The following is a 15,048-nucleotide window of genomic DNA, read 5'->3' as shown; positions in this document are numbered from 1 at the left end:
TCATCCTCTATCTTATTGTACAGACCATGATCTTTTTCTGTCTCTCCCTCCTGTTCTGTTCCTGTGCCACTGGGAAACTGAACTGACCTGAACAAACTCAACAACAAACTGAACAAAGATTTAATTTACATTTTATAGCACGAACCTCTAGATGGGTGGATTTTGCAGACAGGACATCCTACCATTTGCAGCAGTTACGATAATAACCTGCTGTTTGCACGTTGAGCACAGCTTCCAAGCCTCCCCTAAATTGACCGTGCGCTTCGTGTTGTGCATGCGCGCCTCAGTCCATTTCGTGTCGTCTGTGCAAACTATTCTCACAGACTTCAAATGTGCACTTATCCAATAACTAACTAATCCCTATGTCTCTCCCCTCCCTCTCCTCTCCCCCCTCCCCCCGGCTCTGTTGTGTCACTGACACAAAGACTGCCCTTCCCCTGTCTGCCCTTTCCCAGCCAGGTGGCTGTTTTCACACCCCTCCCCCCTCTGCTTAACAAAGACGTGCCTGCTCTTGCACCCCATCCCCCCCCTTGCTGCTGAGCAAGCAAGGCTCATTCAGAGTGAAGAGATTTCAAACATTTAGAGAGACTTTAGAGAGGAAGAGAAGAAAGTTGCAGGCTCTTGTACACTTCAAGGAGGCGGCTCTATGGGCTGTTTTGTTTGCGACCGACACACACACACACACACACACACACACACACACACACACACACACAGTATATATATATATATTCTCAATCACATTCACGCCACTCTCTTATATCAGTTCCACTACATCAAGACTATTTTATGGTGGTCAGCTGTTTTATTGCCATGTAATTTGCATAATAACATAACCATGACCTGCATTCAAAACCACTGAAAATGTCTATGGGAGTGCTGTACCTAATATTGTGCTCATTTGATCCAAAACCTATTTTTCCTTTATTTTGAAGGCTGAGGCTTAGATCCATTAGGTATTCACGAGAAAATAATTATCACATGTCAGAATTACAGTATATCGAAAATATGTGATTATAATGGGAGTCAATGGGGCCCAAAATGGAAATTAGAACGTAGGAGTTAAGCCTTATGTTTATCTCCTTTACTATACACCACACCATAGAGGGGATCATTGAATTTTAAAAATAATGCTAAAATGCACATCCTGGCCAAGTTTCATGCAACTAGTCTTTAAAATGCCTGATATATTGAAAATCAAAAATCCAAAGTTACCCAGGCGGGTACATTTTTTCACCTAGAACGCAGGAGGGCTAGTTATTATTATTATCAATATTATTATTATTATTATTATTATTATTAGTAGTAGTAGTAGTAGTAGTAGTAGTAGTAGTAGTATTAACAGTTCAACTCAAACTGCACCAACACAGTTCTCTGGTTTACTCAGAGACAGCGTAGACTTTATTTTAGCTAAATCTAATGCTAACAGTTGTATGTAAGATGCCTATAAAATGTTTTCTTTTCTCTCAAAACTAACTATTTATCAGTAGATATTTGCTAATAAAAAGCTAAACTTTTTATACTTTTTAGAAAAAGTTCAGCTGATAGTTTAGCTTCATGAAGAAAGTAAGCTAATAGGCATGCTAGCTTAGTGTTTTTGTAGCTAACCAACGATGGAGAATTATCTCTTTCTTAACTTGGCAGATGATTTTCATCTTTAATGGGGTTTTATGTTTTGATGGCAACTAGGAAGAAATGAGCAGGTTAAACAGGTTAAACAACCTGTTCTCAGCTAATATTGATTCTTGAACACAAGGCTGTAATGCAAAAATAATGCATTCATTTTATTGTACTCATTTATTGTTTAATACTTTACAAAAAGTTACATATCAGCATATAAACTTTGCAAAATAATCAAAGATTAAATGCATAAAAATGTATAAGCAATTTTTATGACACTAAGCTTTCATACATTTGTGATTAGCTTTGTCATAAATAACTGTTTTACAAAGAATATTAGAAAATAACACTCTGGTATCAAACTTTGCATTTAAATCATGTTGTAGCCTTAAATTAAATATCCATGTGAGATATACACACTTTCTGTTTTCAGTCGATTTCTAAGTAGATTGGAAATGTATTGAATGGCGCTGTTATCTTTTAAACTTTTGTAAGAAAAATTGAGGTGACAGGTTAAGGTTAAAAATAAGTGTAGCACAGGGACTGCTGGTCAGCTAAGTTATAATGCACTGTTTACAGTGCAAGTACAAGTGTTAAAGCACAAAAATTAACAACAACAAACCATTAAGTAAAAATGTCACATGTAAAAATGTCACGTGTCAAATCTGGGTGGATATGGCTGAATCTGTTTCTTTAAAGAAAGCCCTCCATCTAGTGGTCAGACTATTTCATTCGCCAAGGATGAATCATAGGGAAAAAGAGGCCATTTTTGCCTCATCTGTTATGAACACTAACTGCATCACAGCGAGTTAATGTCCAGGCAATATATGTCATTGGATATTGCAGCCGTGATGCAATGGTAATTATGCATGATGGCAAGCTCTGAGGTTTGCTTCAATTTTTTACGGCCTCCAGGAAATACTGCATCCCTTTGCCTGCTTCCATCCAGCAAAGAGGCAGTGAGGTGGGGGAATTAAAGTGACACAGCTATATTATGTGAAAGTAAAGCAGAGCAGCTCACAAGGGTGAAATCTTTAAAGGGGGAGTAGCCTTTTTATAGATGAGACTCACAGAGGCTCAGAATCTCTTCAGACTTTCGTAATCCTGAACGAGACTGGAGGAAATTTTCAATGTGAACAACCCTGCCTTAATATTTTCCAATCCATTGGACACGGGCATAACTAAAGGCTTTGTATTCTTGCTTCTCTCCCTGTTTATTTGTGAGGCACAGATGGACAAGCAGCTGATGCAGGAGGCAGTTCCACGCACACCACACTTAACCGAGGACCCAGAGGCATCTTGAAATAGAAATTCAAAAGAGGAGGAGGAGGAGAGAAAGGAAGGGGGGTTTTAAGGGAGAGCATTGGTATGCCAGGTTCAGTACATAGCATGGCTGTGCAGAAGAAACAGTGTGTCATCCCTCCATCGCAGGGACCTCTTTCTACACGTACCATCGAAAGCCAAAGGAAGAGAAACAGATATGAAAAAACAGAAGGTTAGTAGCCTTTTTCTGTGCTGTCTATGATTATCTTATCAAACCTGCCTTTTCATTGAATCAGAGATTGTAGATTAGAACCACAGGATCATTGCACCATATCAATTATTAGTTGATCATATAGATTATGCATCTCTCTTAAGAAATCTTTGCACATGACTACTGTGAACTAAATAACAAGGCATCTGTTTGTACATATTACAAAATAAACTAACAACACCAGTATACGGTACAGCCCTAAAGAAACACCTTGTTTAAACTAATTACTCTTCAGTCTTGTGTGTGCCACTCTATCTTAACCTTTTACAGTGTTTGATTCAGCTGCCCTCATGAGGACTGATCAGGTGCTAGCCTTTTATATGTAGGCAATTTATAAAGGCTCTTTCATGTGGAGCTGACCCTGGGGCCAAACAGTCCTGAACCACCACTGTTTGGGACAGCTTCTTAAAAGCTGATTTGATTTGAGTTTGTGTCCAAGGGCCACTTCAAACAATTTAGCTTTATAAACTTGTGTCTGTTTACAGACGGAGACTATTCCAAGTATCTGTGTAATGAGTATCAGTTTTATTACAAAAAATAAAGCCTTGATGAAGGAATATTCTACAGAATAAGATTTTTTTTTCCTCTCTGACAGAAAATGGCTCTTATCACAAACCGATTACAGCGACAGCAAAGAAAGCAACCTGTTCTGTCAACATCTGCAACACAGTTACTCCTCGGGCTGCTGCAGGTTTTTGAGAGCACACTCACCCTGCTGTAACATTTTTAGGATGTCAGGCCATGTTTTTTTACTTCTGTAAGTAAAATTGCTATTATATCGTATCCTTGCATCCTGGCAGGTAATGGACAAAATATTGACGAGAGGCTGAAAGCCGCACGAGAAAGAAGAGAAGAGCACCAGAAGCTACTTGGTATGTGGGCCCCTACATGATGGTAATATTCACATGTCCTTGCAAGTACACTGACCTCAATTTCTAATAATATTTATATAAACAAAAATCCATGTTGTACTGCTTTGTTCATTCTTAGCCTCTCGGGAACTGAGCAGGTTAGAGCGGGAGCAGCGGGCTAAGCTTTACTATGAACAACAACTGCAGGAGCGCAAGAAGAAACTCCTGGAGCAGAGGGTCAAAGAGGAGAGGAGGCGTGCTGCTGTGGAAGAGAAGCGGAAGCAGAGGCTCAAAGAGGAGAGAGTGAGTTTTGATGGTGGATATCGAGTATTTTATTTCCAGCAATGCTGATGAGTTCACTGTTCAGGCTAAATTCAGTAAAATTAACTCAAAGGTGTTTCTGAATTAAGGAACGATATGAATCTGCAGTGCGTAGGACACTCGAGAAGAGCCAAAAGGCCCAGCAGAGCCTCAGTCAAAATGCAAGAGGAAGGAAACTCACTAAAAATGGTAAGCTAGGCGAATGTGCTTTCATTTCTCTCTCGTTTCTTTTTTTCTAACATAATCTTACTAAACTAATAACAACCTGCTTGCAGTATCTGTTGTCTCTGTAGGATATCTTAACACAACAATTCTTGGCAGACCCTATCTTCTGTTTTTGCTGCATTTAAAACTTTACACTGATTAATACACTAGTTCCACATCGCTTGCCACTGACCACATGGGAGAAGAACCTGGTCAGTCGTCTCCTTACCCCCACATGCTCTTATCTGGCCAGGAGCAAGAGTGCTGGTTGTCAGTCAGGAGAACAAGGTACTCTCCCAAATAACAGAAGAATGTACTTATTTTAATTTAACATTAAGGATCTTCTGTTGCTACAACAACTAATATCTCAGGGCCCTCTGGTCTCTAACGCTGCTGCTTTTCTCTCTGCTGATACACTGCTTCATATTTCCACCCTTTTCACTGTTCCCACCATTTGTGCATTGCTCTCCAATTTGCCATAATTATGGCGCAAAACACTGGCTCAGTTGTCCATGTTTGTCGCCGTGCAGTTTCATTCCACTCCATGAATACCCCCACCACCACCACTCACAAACCCCGGCATCACTCTGGTTCAGTCCACAACAGGCCATCTGCTTCCTCTGGTTCTCGCAACAGCCAGCACAGAAGCATCAGTGTGGCACAGGTATAGCTAGAAATCTTTACGATCAGCCAGCTGTCTCTTTTTTCAGTCGCAGTTTTGAATTGGAAATAACATTTTCTTTTGATCTAGATAAAAGCAGCAAAGCAGCAAAATATTGTTAAGAGGACCTCAAGTACTCGCTCTAACGTTCAATCAAATACCAGCGTCTGTGTAAAATCAACTCTGATGCCGAGCAGAACATCCTCTCCATCATCAGAACGGTAGGTAAAGTGCCACAACTGTGCATCAGAGACAGAGCGGCAGTAATGTGAACAAAATGCTCCCTTTTAATTTTTCTTAAAGGACCTCACAAAGATCAGTCATCAAACAGCCAACCCTGCTCCAGCCTGAGCTCCCATCACTCCCTGAGGAAGATGCTGCTGCTTGCAACTCTGCCCTCTCTCCTGCTAACTCCAGGCCTGTCAGGACATCAGTTGAATCTCAGCAAGAGAAACTGAGGGGTAAAAATCCACAGGAGACTCCAAGTTCAAACTTGCCTGACAAAGACAAAGTGACAGCAAAGAGAACAGCAGGAGATGGAGGTAAGCTAGAAAAATGTATCTAGCACAAAGTGTGTCAATGTGTTTCTGGGATATTTATAGTGAAGTGTAAATTATTTCTCTTTAGGTCTCTCCAAAATGCCTCCTTGTCCAGCTCCACAGACTTCTGAAGCCATGTCCCGCCCCTCAGCTGGAACTACTGACCCAGAGGAAGCCTCACGTCTCCTGGCTGAAAAGAGGCGAGAGGCCCGACTACAGCGGGAGAAAGAGGAGCAGGAGCGCTTACAGAGGGAGGAGGCTGAAAGGTAAAAAAGCACATCCAAGTATATGGTAACAATATTCATTAGGAAGCTTTTAAGAACATTAGAAATAACATCCAGGCGGAGCCGTGAAGAACTTGAGCGCAGGAGGGCAGAGGAGCGGGCACGACAGCAGGCTGAGGCTCAGCGTCTCATAGAGGAGAAGAGGAGAAGGGAGCAAGAAGAGCAGAGACGAGCTGAGGAAGAGAGAGCTCAGGCTATGAGGGAAGCTGCCCTCTTGCAGAAACAGGTGGGAAACAGAAAAGTTTTTTTGTTATCATGCGTTATATTCGTAGATAAATTTGGTTTTTTATTCACGTTCTTACTTAGTGTTTTTTACCCGTCTGTGCAGAGAGAGGAGGAACTAGCCAAAGAGCAAGCACAAGCAGAGCAGTTGAAAAAAGAGCGGGAAATGCTCGCACAGAAAGAGGAGGCAGAGCGCCAAGCAAGGAAAAAGGTGACAACTAGGATTTTAAAGTACGACCGTCATTTCTGTATACAGCTCGGGCCACACATTAACTGAATTAATCAAAAAAATAATAATTAATACACCTCACTTAGAAAAAGAAGTTACAATGATAAAAATGGACACTGTGCAACTGAAAATATTTGAAAGACTTAGTTGAAACTGAGATTTTATTGTTTCCATTCATTGTTTGAACTTGATTCCTGCAACATGTTGAAAATGGCGCTGTTGTATAATGCTAACACCCCCCCCCCACCCCCCAAAAAACAAAATACCAAAATCTGACAACTTATCAAGTTAAGAAGAAAAATTAATGAGTATAAAAAGAGCAAGAAACTTTGCACTGGGGTTCATCACTCTGTGTATGGACAGGATATTTCAGCCATTTAAGAAGAACCTTTTTAATTCTAAATAATTTGGAGATTTCATCCACTGTGATCACTAATATCTTTCAGAGTTTTACAGAGCCCGAAGACATTTCTGTACACAAGGGACGAGGCTGAAAATCGGTACCTTTGTTCCTTGGAACATCAGGAGACTCTGCAATAAAAGTTGCCTCATTTTAGCTTTTAGCCATTGCCACGGTTGTCAAAAAATATATATTACAGACAGTATTTTTAAAAGTGGATGTTTTGCTATTTTACCTTTAATTTGTAAGCAAATTTATTTTGTAAACAGGGTGTGCCGAAAAATCTGTTTTATGAAAGACACTGAATGTATTCTCTGAGTGAAAGTATTTTAGTGAATGTTGTTTTCTTTTGCAGCGACTTGAGGAGATCATGCGGAGAACCAGAAGGACTGATTCTCCAGATACGGTGAGGTTAAGTGTTTCGTTTTTTAAAAAGTATACTGCCTCAGGTCTCTCATGACGCACATTCTGCATCAGCTATTAAACAATCTGTTTAACTTTTAAAAGCCACACAACTTGTCCTTGACTAAAATGATTGTCTTTTATCACAGAAATCTGTTCCAGTGAGGATTATGTCAAATGATGCCCAACCAAAGGAAAACACGCAGCCTGTGCACAATGGAACGATAGAAGATACAGCCAAGGTGCCAGTGGGAAATAAAACCACACAGCTGGGCCTGAACAGTCAGGAGGATATGCTACCTGTTGTGGCCTTCAAAGAACGCAGGTCTCTTAGAACTCTCACTGGCCTGGAGGAAATCCAGACCCACCAACGTGCAGGTGAGAATCAACCAGCATAGTATTTAAAAACACTTGTCCTCAGGGTGGGAAAGCGAAACCAACCATCAGCCTAATAATCAGCGAGTGCGTTTGTAGAATCACCCACCTTAAGTTACCAGTTACTCATTTATATGTTATAATTTGCCATGTTAATTCCCAATTGGCTGCACTACCCGCACAGGCAGGCTCACTCACTCGTGATTGATGATCCACAGTGATTTGTGCAGGCAGGCCCGTAGCAACCAACTCATAAAAACTCAGTTATAAATGGGGGAAAGTTATGCAAGCTTTGAAAAAAACGTATTCAGGTTGATGGTGAAGCTTTCTATGCTCATAATGCTGCTTTCAAAATGTTATATTTGCCGTTTTTGATTTAATATCTATCATTCGTCATCTTCTTTTGCTTTTTTTAGAGGTCATCTGAATGCCTGCAGGATGACTTTCAAAGCCTTTGGTGGAGACCGGTGAAACACAAGGATTACTGCTGCATAGCTATTTTGCTCCCCTTCGGCACTTTGAAAGAGCATGTAAAATTATAGCCTTGCCTCCCAATGAGGATGTCAGCATTTGGTCACTTTTCTGTGTGTAACCAGTGGCACAAGCATAAAGCAAATCGCATATGAGCTTTTTCAGTACAGCAGTTTTCCGATCTAATAACTATCCAAAAAGCAGTAGATGTAGACTGTGCTGGCAAACGTAGTGTATCAGTTAAGGAGAGTGTTGCATCTGTTGAAATATTAGGAATAGGAACTCTAAACAGTCACAATATGCCGTATGCTTTTTGCTTATTCCTGATATTTCTTGCCACCCTTGCACTTTTTCTTCCTCGGTTTTGTCACTGTGGAGTTAGAATAGCAAAAGTGGCAGTTTGCTCTGAGAATACAAGAGTTTAACGTCTTAGCAAAAGATGACTTCCTGCATTCCCACTGTACCTTAACTTTGGATTTTGTAAAGTATAGCAATCATGTAATTCAAAGCTGCTAAGGAATATAGTTTCCAAAGACTGTGCTTCATTTTTCTTGTGTGTGTGTGTGTATTTGTGCCAATTTAGAGGATACAATGCACAGTGTATTTTCTTTTTTGCACTGAGTGCTTTGTTTGATATTGCATAATCACTTTACAAGCAATGTCTGATGCATAGCGTTTAAGAGTTTATTAATATAAAAGCATAAAACAAAACCAGATGTATCTGAGCCGCAATATTTGATCTTATAGTTCAAGTACTGCTTATGACTATCACGTTAGCCTATTATATGCCATATTTGATTAAAGTTAATACTATGCCACGTCTTCGCCTTGTTTTTCCAGTTGAAAACATAAATAAACTGTAAAAATAAAAACTACCAAGCATTTTAAAACCCCAGGCTAAAAAACACATTATATAAAAATGTAGCTTTTACATGCAATGTGGTTATGTTCATGCAAAGTCTGTGCGCTTCTCTTTGTAACTTCACTGAGAAAGTCCAGGGTTGACAGGAGATGTAGAAAGGGGCTGAATCATTTGAAGCAGCTGTCTAGTTTCCTCTGTCTGTGCATGCACCTTCAATAGCTGAACCTTTAGCTCACTGTTAGTCAACAGAGATGAAAAGTCTCCATCTGCAGAGGAAGACAGGAAGAAACTCTGAACTCTTACAATGACAGACTGTTTAAATTTTATGCAGTAATATCAGTATTTTCAGTTCTTAAACAAATGTGCAATTAATGCAAACCTTTCTTGAGGTTAAATATGGTAACTACGCCAAGCTGCTGGAATTTAACATCTTTCTTTTTGAGGAATCCCAAAAGGTACTTGGATATGGAAGTGTAATGTGGCTTCAACAAACGGATCATCTCCTCTGTAATGAAAACAGAAACATTTAATATATCCAGCGTAAAAACACAAAAGGAAGGCATTCTTTTCTCTTGCCACATTGCATTACCAGTCATTTCTAATTCGCTTATGATAGCTGCAGAGTTGTACGCCAGCTGGGAATTTCTGATTTGCTCTGACAGCTTCACTAAGCCTGAAACTTGTTCTGATGTTATGGTTGCTGACAATTTTGTCCGGAGTACATCTGAAACAGTGAGTAATGGTAATAGATTATTAAAAAAGTTTTCCACTGCAAACATTCAAAATAAATAAGTCATTATTTCAAGGCAAGATCTCTCACCACAGGCCATCAGGTGATGCAAGCATGATGTCACATGAAGCAATGTCTCATCTGACAGGGTGTTAGATACAAGCGCACAGAGGAGTCCTGGTAAGCACAGACTTTCCATCACAGCCTAGATTACAATGGTTGGATTTAGGAGAACTTTATCAGTCTTGGACAAATCAATAAAGCAGAAGTAGGAAAAAAGAAAAAGAATTGTAGTCTGCAAGTACCTGCTCACCGACGTGGGAAGTGCACAGATCGGTGATTATCTTGCAGCTGTATGTGACTATAACAGAGTTTGATCTGGGATGATGAAGCACCTGACCAATTTCCTCCAACAGTCCTTCACTTACCAGGATGTCCTGGAATCAAATTACAAAACTACTGTCAATATTAGAATTTAAATAAAAACTGTGCAATTACTTTAGGTTAAAATTTCAATAAATATTGGCACAATGCAAAAATAAAACCATACTCAACCACTAAGCAGTTCTATAACAAAACCAGGACTGCTCCCAGCTTTATTGTTAATTATTTATTTAGGCTAACATACGGTGTTTGACGGGTGTGCCGACAGTGTAGACAGTAGCGTTAGGGCCGATTCAATCCACACTGAAGTAGAGGTTTTTAACAGCGCCTTCAGAGGCATCACGCAGTCAAGCTCCATCAGCTGGTCCTGAATGAGAACTACACATAAAAGTAATAAACACCATCTGCCAGAGGTATGATACCTTTTTTGAATTTACTTTTTATAATTACCATTCTTTGAAAGAGTCTGCAGGCACCGGCACGCTTGGGCTGAATTCTGAAAAGGAAGTTGGGTTTTTTTTTCCCCCTCTTTAAAAATATATTTTCTTTAAACTAAGTTAAAATAACTCATGTTCAGAGTTACCTTTTTCACAGGTGACGACATAAGAGTCAAAAGAGACCTTGATAAATAGTGACCCCCAATTCTGAGCAATCTTGGGTGATGCTCGTGGATAACAGCAATGTTGCAAAGAGCAGTGCAGCTATAAAACTGAACCTCTGAATCTGAGGACTGTAGGAGAAGAAGCAAAACAGGAATCGCTCCTGCTTGGCATAACAGCCTTGTTGACCAATCTGAAGAGAGTAAAAACATAAAATAAAAGGAAATGTAACACTGGAAGAAATGGAGAAGTTTCTGGAAAATACAGTTGTGCTTAAAAATTTACATACACCCATCATCGGCATGGATGTCACGGGAATTTTGGCCTTTTAATTCTTTAAACTGTTCTTTTCCAGGGTGGAAAGATTGTTTTGTTTTGTTTTTAATCAAAAAAAAACCAAAAAAAAAAAAAACCACACACACAAATTGGGTGCAGTTCTCTAATCGACACCAAGAAAAAGGTGTATAGATAAAGGCTCAAATATATAATTACACCCCCAATAATGGGTAAATATCCTCCCTTACTAAGTTACACATCGACCAGATGGTTTTAGTAGCCATCAACAAGCTTCTAGGCCTAAGGCCACGGCAAATTAACTCCTTGTTAGTGATCATGATTGACTACAACTCAGTTTCTTTTTGCCTGCATAAGGAGCATTTGTTTGAGAGCATATGTTGGACTGACCAGTACTCAGAACAATGGAAACTCCTGGGAACTCAGTGAAGAATAAGCAATGAGAACTGTTACACAAGTTAGGAAGGTCTTTTGGAGTCACTTCTAAACAACTGCAGGTTTAAAGAGCATTACTTCAAACAACTGTACATAAGTACAAGTTATTAGGATTTGTCACCACTTTACCCATCTCTGAAAAAAAAAAAAAAAAAAAAAAAGACCTAAACTATCACCCTCAGATGAGAAGAAATTGGTTAGGATGTTTATTCAGTAACCCAGGAACCACCAAGACTCAAGCCTGCCTGAAAACCGCAGGAACGTCAGCATCACTGTTCATGTGAAGCAAGTTTTACATCAGTTGGGCTGAGGGGGTGCTGACCAAGGAAGAGAATACCACAATGGCAAGAGGTGTGCTTAGAGCAATAAAGGTGAGGCTATCAACTCAACTGTCAAGCATGGTGGTGGTATCATCATACTCTAGTAAATGGCCTGTATTTGTATAGCGCTTTACTTAGTCCCTAAGGACCCCAAAGAGCTTTACACTACATTGAGTTATCCACCCATTCACACACTGGTGATGGCAAGCTACATTGTAGCCACAGCTGCCCTGGGGCGCACTGACAGAAGCGAGGCTGCCGGACACTGGCGCCACTGGGCCCTCTGACCACCACCAGCAGGCAACCTTCCGATTACAAGACGAGCTGCCAACTCTTGAGCCATGATCGCTCCATTGGGGGTGCTTTGCTTCCAGTGGTACTGGTATATTGCACAAAGTGGGTGAAATAATAAAGAAGGGAGGACTACCTTCAAATTCACCTAAAATTAACAACTAGATGATTAAAACTTTGAGTCAGTTGGGTCTTCCAAAGGTACAATGATCTCAAAGACACACATCAAAACGTTTTTTTGGAAAGGATGAAGCAGGCTAAGATTAAGGTTCTGGAGTGGGTTTCCCAAACCTCAACCTATTTAAAAACAAAAACAAACAAACCCCACAAGAAATCAAACAAATAAATAAAAACTCAACTACCTCTCTTGGCAGAATTGGTAAAATATCCATCCAGAATTATTGCAGAAGCTTGTTGATGGTTACTAAAAACATCTGGTTGAGGTGCAACTTACTAAAGGGCATTTAACAAAACATTAGTACCCCCACTAATGTAAGGATGTGTGTATATCTGAGCCTGCATCTATACTTTTGACCCTGGGTTGATTAGACAAAATCCCAAATAAATTCAAAACTGTGCACAGACTTCTTGTTTTGTTTTTTTAACTCAATAAACATGTATATTGCACAATCATTCCACCCTAGAAAAAGAACAGTTCAAAGTAATCCCTAAATTACCATGGCATTGATGCCAATGATGAGTGTATCTAAACTTCTAAACACAACTGTAAGTGCACAATTAAATTCAAATGAAATGGTCCCACCTGACTGCGTGAGGTGTAATAGAGCCCAAGTTGCATTCCGTTGGACCTTTGGATCAAAAGATTTTGCTAAAGCCAAGAGTGGTATGATTCCATCAACCATCAAAGAATCTCGATTTGACTCTGGAAAGAAAGATGAAATAGCAACCATGCATGCAGGGACAATTTTGGAGTGCCAATGGCCATAAAAAAAATTAGCAGAATTTCAGCAAGACAGAGGAGAGGTCATTTCAAGAAGCATATGGAACAAAATAACTACTTTTCTCATAAGGCTTCAGTTCTCTTGCCATCCTCAAAGTCCTGCCATTTATTTTGCAATACATAATAAGCTTTTAAAATTAAGCGTTTGTACTTTCTAAACTGTGTCAAAAAAATACTTTAACAAACCTGTACAAACCTGAGGAGGCCAACATGGCAACACAGGCACAGGAGTGACACTGAGCAGTGGGATCACCTGACCGGAACAACTCAATTATGGGCACCAGCATCCCCATTTCTATCACCAATTCTTTACACACTGAAATCAAATTTTATGAATGGCAAATGATAAATAAGCCATTTGATCCAAAAGAACACAAATTTTTAGAATAATACTATCAAAATCACTAAAATTCTGGATTAATTAAAAAAATTATAATAATGTAAATCTCTTACTATTATTATCTCTTACCATTATTCTTTAGCAACAGATTTACAAGAGCAAGAGAGACAGTCTTTTGAACATCGAGATCAGATGATAAAAGTAGAGCCACGATGGGCTCCATGAAGACATCTGGTAATGGACAGTTCACTGTAACACACAAACAAGGGAAAAATAACACATTTTGAAACTTAAGTCATATTTCTTGCTGTCAGAATGAACAATGTTTGAGTTGAGACCAATTTATAGTAGTTGTATGTCAGTCAGTCTTACTGGGAGAAGCTAAATGTTACAAATTTGAATTATATACTTGTAGCTGATTATAAATTCAAAAGATATATCCCTCGTGAGTTGTGCTATAATCTCAAGCATCTAAACACAGCAATCTGTCAACTGCCACCTATACACAAAACACCTGGTCACCCATTTACATACTACAGAACACTGTCTATGCTGTGCTGAAAGAAGAAGCCTCAGACTAATATGCACTATAGGGTTCTTGGTTGGCAGATTATAATAAAGCATACTGTAAATTTCACAGTAAAATCCTCTTATTCTTCCTTCTTTGTAACACATGGGTCCATAAGTGGGCATTTTATCTGCCAGCCTTGGGGAAAAAAATACAGTTGGAAATTTGCATGCTGGTCACACCCGTTAGAGAAAATATCTCTGCAGTAACTGATAGAGGCTTATGAAGAAACCTGAAGTGCAAACAACAGCTGATCATCTGCAAGTTACTGCTATCAGGAATACTGTCAGATGAAACAAAAACGTGAAATCTTTATACTCACGATGATGACTGAGGTGTAGATAATACATGGCTGAAGTCATTTGTAGATCAGTGTTTTCTGAGGTTGCAAGTTTGTTCAGTGTTTGCAGACTTTCCTGGCTGAGAAGTTGAGTTTCGTTGTCTGGGAGGGGGAAAGAGATTAATTAAACTGATCATATAAACTTGTGTACACCTTTGAAGAGTAATAGCACATGCAGTATGAAAGTTTAAAGAAGTTGCTGTCTAAACGTTTACTTTGATGCTTTTCAATTTTCCAAATAACACAGAGGCCGTCTGCCTCGGTTTTTGTTCTTCTACTGCGATTTCCATTAAAAAAATGTGCATGGCTGCAATTTTCCTACCACAGTTGAGGCGTAAGGAAGGCAAATCAAAAGCCGTCCTTCTCTCGGATGAAATCCTAAAGCAATTGCACCGTCCAATATCCCTGAAAGCTTCCTTTATCTTGAGCTCCAGCTCTCTCCAAGCGCTCCTCAAGTGATCCGCAAATTCCTTCAACAACTGCGAGCAGGTGTCACAAAAACCTGAAGCCATGACTGCATCTTGCACAAGGTCCCGACACCTGTCTATTTTACACAACCTGCACGTAGACACGCCTACTGCTGTGTCACGTGACTGCAAGGTAAATTTAGACTATCGAAAGTATCTCGCTCTTCTAGCTTTGAAGTTTTTGCATCTCGACACAACTTTAAAAGTAAAACTTATTGTGACACGTAATAAATATTAATATCTAAATATTTTAGGCGTTTCGTGGCTGTGCAAGTTTGTGGAATTCTGCAGCCTTCCTATTAGTTTGGTCGTATTTTCGTTTGCGTTTCTTTTGTTCTAGGCTA

General features: G+C 39.6%; 2 protein-coding genes across 5 annotated transcripts; one reads left to right on the top strand and one right to left on the bottom strand.

The window, feature by feature from the left end:
- Positions 1 to 2,417: 2,417 nt before the first annotated feature.
- map7a (microtubule-associated protein 7a) lies at positions 2,418 to 11,060 on the top strand. Of its 4 annotated transcripts, XM_085142407.1 has the most exons (16): positions 2,418 to 2,584; positions 2,852 to 3,115; positions 3,750 to 3,845; positions 3,955 to 4,026; positions 4,145 to 4,308; positions 4,416 to 4,515; positions 4,702 to 4,818; positions 5,037 to 5,194; positions 5,282 to 5,412; positions 5,495 to 5,733; positions 5,819 to 5,996; positions 6,072 to 6,240; positions 6,343 to 6,447; positions 7,221 to 7,271; positions 7,417 to 7,645; positions 8,059 to 11,060. In XM_085142407.1, exons 2-16 carry the CDS (start codon positions 2,989 to 2,991, stop codon positions 8,067 to 8,069), a joined length of 1,947 nt encoding a protein of 648 aa, XP_084998533.1. In that variant the 5' UTR covers positions 2,418 to 2,584; positions 2,852 to 2,988; the 3' UTR covers positions 8,070 to 11,060. The 4 variants fall into 4 exon arrangements, with proteins under 4 accessions (XP_084998533.1, XP_084998534.1, XP_084998535.1 ...); XM_085142408.1 differs by lacking the exon at positions 2,418 to 2,584 and having other exon boundaries at positions 2,618 to 3,115; positions 5,061 to 5,194; XM_085142406.1 differs by lacking the exon at positions 2,418 to 2,584 and having other exon boundaries at positions 2,620 to 3,115.
- On the bottom strand, positions 8,717 to 14,792 carry LOC146496045 (uncharacterized). The gene is made up of 13 exons (XM_085142410.1): positions 14,560 to 14,792; positions 14,220 to 14,339; positions 13,459 to 13,578; positions 13,186 to 13,305; positions 12,792 to 12,911; positions 10,673 to 10,881; positions 10,540 to 10,585; positions 10,334 to 10,467; positions 10,011 to 10,142; positions 9,796 to 9,910; positions 9,565 to 9,699; positions 9,355 to 9,480; positions 8,717 to 9,241 (listed from the first exon to the last, which is right to left on the bottom strand). Exons 1-13 carry the CDS (start codon positions 14,747 to 14,749, stop codon positions 9,096 to 9,098), a joined length of 1,713 nt encoding a protein of 570 aa, XP_084998536.1. The 5' UTR covers positions 14,750 to 14,792; the 3' UTR covers positions 8,717 to 9,095.
- Between the last annotated feature and the right edge of the window lie 256 nt (positions 14,793 to 15,048).

Source organism: Neolamprologus multifasciatus, chromosome 19, assembly GCF_963576455.1.
Source record: "Neolamprologus multifasciatus chromosome 19, fNeoMul1.2, whole genome shotgun sequence".
NCBI lineage: Eukaryota > Metazoa > Chordata > Actinopteri > Cichliformes > Cichlidae > Neolamprologus > Neolamprologus multifasciatus.
The sequence above is the reverse complement of the archived record's forward strand: the minus strand, read 5'-3'. Positions and strand labels throughout refer to the sequence as shown.